Raw genomic sequence first — 5,194 nt, 5'->3', positions numbered from 1 at the left:
CTGTGAAGACCATTGGACCAAGTAGTACAGTTTCTCCCGAGACTTCTTGGAGTCCAGGATATCCTTGATTTCAAAATGGGTGTGTGCCCCCACCATAATGGGGACCGGATCTGCCCCCGGTTTACTCCATCTGTGAGTGTTTGGCGCTGGTTTCAGCAGGCTAACGTGAAACACTGGGTGCACCTTGTGCCATCTATGAGGCAATTGTAACCGTACTGTCACTGGGTTCACAACGGCCGAAACGGGAAAGGGACCAACATATCGTGGGCTCAGCTTCCGGGATGGTTGTGTGGATTTCAGGTGCTTTGTCGACAAGTACACTAACTCCCCCACTTTGTAGTCCGGTGGTGCTGTTCTCTTTCTATCTGCATATTTCTTGTAATCCACTTTGGCGGTGCGCAAGGCCTCCTGAACCGAAGGCCAAGCGGCAGCGATCTTCTCGCCCCAATTCCCTGGCTTCTCGTCAGAAGGCAACTCCTTTTGCAGTGCGGGGAATGGCGGAAAATCTCTGCCGTTCACAACTTTAAACGGAGAGACCCCAGTGGACGCGTGATCCGAATTGTTAATGCAATATTCGGCAAGTGGTAGCATCGAGGACCATTGATCTTGCTGGTACGTGCTGTAGCAACGGAGGAACTGCTGAAGGGTCTTCTGAACCCGTTCGGTGGCTCCGTCTGTTTCTGGATGGAAGGCTGTGCTCAGGGCCCTTTCAGTTCCTAAAATACCCAGGAAAGACTTCCAAAACCTCGATGTGAACTGAGAGCCCCTGTCACTTATGATCCGCTTGGGACACCCGTGCAGGCGGAACACGTGTTGCAGAAACAATTTGGCCAACTCGGGTGCCGTTGGAAGTCTCTTAAGGGCCACGAAGTGAGCTTGTTTGGAGAACAGGTCAATTATAGTCCAGATTGTGTTGAAACCGTTGCTGTTGGGCAGGTCTACCACAAAGTCCATAGCTATATCCGTCCACGGTCTCGAGGGGTCTGCTACTGATTGCAACAATCCTTCCGGTCTGCCCACCTTTTGTTTTGCCATAGCGCACACTGGGCATTCCTGCAAATAACCCTTTACATCCTTGCGTATGGTTGGCCACCAGAATTGTCTATTCAACAGTTTCAGAGTTTTTGTAAACCCAAAATGACCAGCGAGCTTGGAGTCGTGTGCTTGGGCCAGCACCCTCCCCCGAAGTTCCTCCGGTACATAGTATTTGGAACCGTGAGTTCACAATCCCCCTGTTTGAGACAGTTCATCCCTATGAGACTGGAGCCAGGGGTCTGCATCTGCAGCTAGCCTCAATTCCTGGGACAGTTCGTGTGGTTGACCACTAGGTGGGGGCTTTTCCTTCGCTGTGGCCCTTGTCTGCACCATCAAACCCAGTTGTTCTTTCGTGAACACAGTTCCGACTTCCCCCAGGGCCGAATAGTTTGCATCGGGCATTCGAGATAGGGCATCTGCCATCCTGTTCTGGGTCCCCGGAAAGAACTTCAGCTTAAAATTGAAACGGTTAAAGAACTGTGCCCATCGCAGTTGTTTTGCATTCAGCCTTTGAGGGGTACGTAAAGCTTGCAGATTCTTGTGATCAGTCCATACCTCAAATTGGGCCTCGGTTCCCTCCAAGAAATGCCTCCAATGGGATAGGGCAGCCTTCACTTCACTTCCTTCTCCCACACCCGCCAATTCCGTTCCGTTTCCGTGAACTTTCTTGATAAATAAGCACACGGTCTTAGAGCACCCTCATCATCGGCCTGCAACAGTATTGCTCCATAGGCCGCCTCTGATGCATCACAATGAACCACGAACGGTTTGTCCCGTTGGGCATGAACTAATATGGGTTGACTTGTGAACCTCCTTTTTAATTCTTCAAACGCCTCTTGGCACTCAGGCGTCCAGTTCAGCTTCGCACCCGGCGTCTTAGTCTTACGAGTCTCCCCCACTCCCTTAGTCTTTAGTAATTCTGTCAAAGGCAGAGACAGCTTGGCAAAGTCTTTGATGAACTGTCTATAGAAATTTGCAAAGCCTAGGAATCCCTGCAGCTGTCTTCAAGTCCTTGGAGGCTCCCACGCCAATACATCCTGCACCTTGGCGGGGTCCATAGCTATGCCTTTTGTGGAAATGCGGAACCCCAAGTAGTCTAACTCCGTTTTGTGGAATTCACACTTGGAGAGTTTAGCATAAAGCTGATTCTCCTTTAATCTCCGCAAGACTTCTCGAGTCAGCCTAATGTGTTCAGACAGTGATTTACTGTACAAAAGAATGTCATCGAGATATATAATAACCCCCTTATATAGCATGTCACGAAAGGTCTCATTTATGAACTGCATGAACACCTTTGGACCTCCGCACAAGCCAAAAGGTAAAACTTTAAAATGGTACTGCCCAAGGTGACAATTAAAAGCCGTTTTCCAACAGTCTTCATCTTTGATTCGAATCCTATAAAAAGCCTCCCGCAAGTCCAGTTTGGTAAAGATGCGTGCCTCGCCCAATTGCGCCAACATCTCTGACATTAGGGGAAGCGGGTATTGGTTTGTGGTGGATATTGCGTTAAGACCTCTATAATCCACGACCAATCTTAGGCCGTCTGCTTTTGGCCTGAAAAATACTGGCGCTGCCATGGGGGACTGAGATGGCTCGATGAAGCCTCTCTCTATATTCTTGTCAATAAATTCTCTGAGTGCCCTTTTCTCTGGTTCCGACATTGCATAGAGTTTTGGCTTAGGTAGTTTGGCATTGGGGTCTATTTCAATTGCACAGTCCGTCTTCCTATGAGGGGGCAACTGGTCACACTCCTTCTCACTGAACACCTCTGCGAATTCATGGTAGACTCTGGGAACGCTTTCCAATGGTACCCCCTGTGACGTGGCTGCTATCGCCCCCTCTGGCTCCAGTACCTCTATGTCTTTCGGGGTACTCTCAAAATTGCAATTTCCATCCCAGAAAGTAAATGTCTCCCTTTTCCAGTCAATCTGAGGGTTTTGCCATCTCAGCCAAGGAACGCCCAAAATGACTGGCTGATGTGCCATTGTTGAAATCACAAATTGCAATGTCTCAGCATGAGAACCCATAGTCATTCTTAAAAACCCTGTTTTTTTCTGTTACTGGGACTCCGTATGCTGGGGTTCCATCCAATTGTGCGAAGACTACTGGTGTCTTTAGTGGGTTTGGCTCCACCCCCAACCTGTTTGCTAGTTCGGGAGTAATTAGGCATCTCGTGCACCCACAGTCCAACATAGCATCTGCTTCTACCTGAATCCCTGTCTCTGGGTTCAACAGCCTCACTCTGACTCTCACAATGTCACAATTTACTCTTCTCAACTCACCCCCGTCGCCCTCTGGTGGTTCGATCTGTCTCCGGGCGTTCAAAACAGATGCCAGTCGTTTCCCGGTAACTCCAGGTCCTCCGCTTCCTCCATCTCTTCTGCCTGAAGCTGCCCTGGGACTAAAGCCGTTTCCGTTGCCATGGCAGCTTTCCCTTTTGCTAGTTTGGAGCTCTGGTGGGGTGGCTTCTGGCTGTGAAGCCTCTCTCCTCTTGTCAGAGTGTCCCTTTCGGACACTCTGCCGCTCGATGTCCCTCGCGGCCGCAAGCGAAGCAGGCCCCCCTCCCTGCTCTCCTCTCCCTGCTGGTCGACCTTCCGCGACGAGGGGAGAAGCGCCGTGTTGCTGCTGTCGGGGGTTTGATTCTGTTGCTCTCCCTTGGACGACGAGAGATTTGCTGTTGGTCCACCTCCACGCGCCCCGCCAGCAAAATCCAGTCCTCCAAGTCTCTTGGATTTCCTCTGTGTAAAGCCCACTCGAGCACCTCAGAGCGTAAACCAGCCCTGAAATATTCCAGTTTGGTGGTGTCGGACCAGTCCCTAATCTTCCCCGCTGTGGCTTTAAATTCCAGGGCGTATTCTGACACCGTCCTTCCTCCCTGGTATATCCTTTTGAGTTGGGCTTTCGCCCTCTCCTCTGCCAAAGGGTCTTCGAAGCTCTTAGGAAATCCTCCAGGCAGGCCAGCTCCCGGGCACCAGTATCATACATCTGCATTAGCCAGTCTGCAGCTGCTTCTTTCAAGTTTGCCCCCACCGTGTGGATTTTTGCGCTTTCTGAAGGGAATTGGTCCCCAAAATCCTCCATGAAGTGTCTTACGTTTGTAATGAAATAAGACAGCTGTTTGGGGTCCCCGTTGAACTTCACCCGAAATTCTCCCTTCCCAGGCATTTGGCTCCTTCCCGACAGGCCCGTGGGGAAAACTGATGTCCCCTGCTGAGGCATCTCATCCTCATAGTCCTGTGGACCCTCCCCGGCAAAGGGACGGGGTTCAGTGCCTCTCCCGGGCAGCCCTCTCCTCTGCTCCCGTTGCTCGACTGTCGCCCTCCAGGACTCGTTTACCTGCCGCTGCATCAGATCCATCTGTCGAGAGAAAGTTTCAAACATTTTCTCCATCGCATCTAATCTCCTCTCCATCCTTCTCATCTCCGGGGCTCCCTCTCCGTCTCGCTGCCAATCGCCTCCCATCTGGATCTTCCGTCTCACCGTCACTCCCCTGCCTGCGGGTAACTGGGTGGAGGTCAGCGGCTTCCACGACGGGTCCGAGGGGTCTGTCCCCCCTTCGCTCAACGCGGGCGATGGGTTCCCTTCCTCTCTCAACTCCTCGGCACCTCGAGGGTTCGCCTGTTCTTCTTCCAGGAAGAGGAATTCCTTCATGGTTTCTCCTCCATCAGGGTTCATGCTCTCACCGGAGAGACCTTTCCTCACGGGATGAGCCAAAAAAAAAAAAAGGGAGTAAAAGCTTAATGTCCGTTCCTGGAAGGTGTAGGACCCAAGAAATAGGCTCACACCGCTGGTCACAATGGAAAACTTTATTGAATCCGCCTTGCCAAGATGACTGCAAAAGCTTTTACTGACCCTCTTCCGCTTTTCCCTTTAGTATATGGGGTTGTTGCCTCCCCCCTCCTCCTTCTCCATCCACACCTCCCTTTCCTTTTGTCCTTTCCCACGTTTGAAGACCAGACCCTGTCATAAATCAGCCTATCCCGCCAAATGGTCTCCTTCCTCTGTCCTCTTGTAGTCAGGTTGCGAAAAGACCAGCTTTGATGATGCTGTTCTTTGTTGCACCCTGACAGTCGCGCCGCGCGTGCAGCTGAACGTACCAGCTAGCCGCTCCCCTCTTCAACACTGCACCAATGGCCCGGATCCGGCTGGATTCCGTTCT

At 51.5% G+C, this 5,194-nt stretch overlaps 1 protein-coding gene across 1 annotated transcript; it reads right to left on the bottom strand.

Moving 5' to 3' along the window:
- Window positions 1-3,045: 3,045 nt before the first annotated feature.
- LOC134294107 (uncharacterized) lies at window positions 3,046-4,710 on the bottom strand. Its single transcript, XM_062964035.1, has 2 exons — window positions 4,516-4,710; window positions 3,046-4,392 (listed from the first exon to the last, which is right to left on the bottom strand). Exons 1-2 carry the CDS (start codon window positions 4,708-4,710, stop codon window positions 3,046-3,048), a joined length of 1,542 nt encoding a protein of 513 aa, XP_062820105.1.
- Between the last annotated feature and the right edge of the window lie 484 nt (window positions 4,711-5,194).

The sequence above is a fragment of the Anolis carolinensis genome, chromosome 1, assembly GCF_035594765.1.
Source record: "Anolis carolinensis isolate JA03-04 chromosome 1, rAnoCar3.1.pri, whole genome shotgun sequence".
NCBI lineage: Eukaryota > Metazoa > Chordata > Lepidosauria > Squamata > Dactyloidae > Anolis > Anolis carolinensis.
The sequence above is the reverse complement of the archived record's forward strand: the minus strand, read 5'-3'. Positions and strand labels throughout refer to the sequence as shown.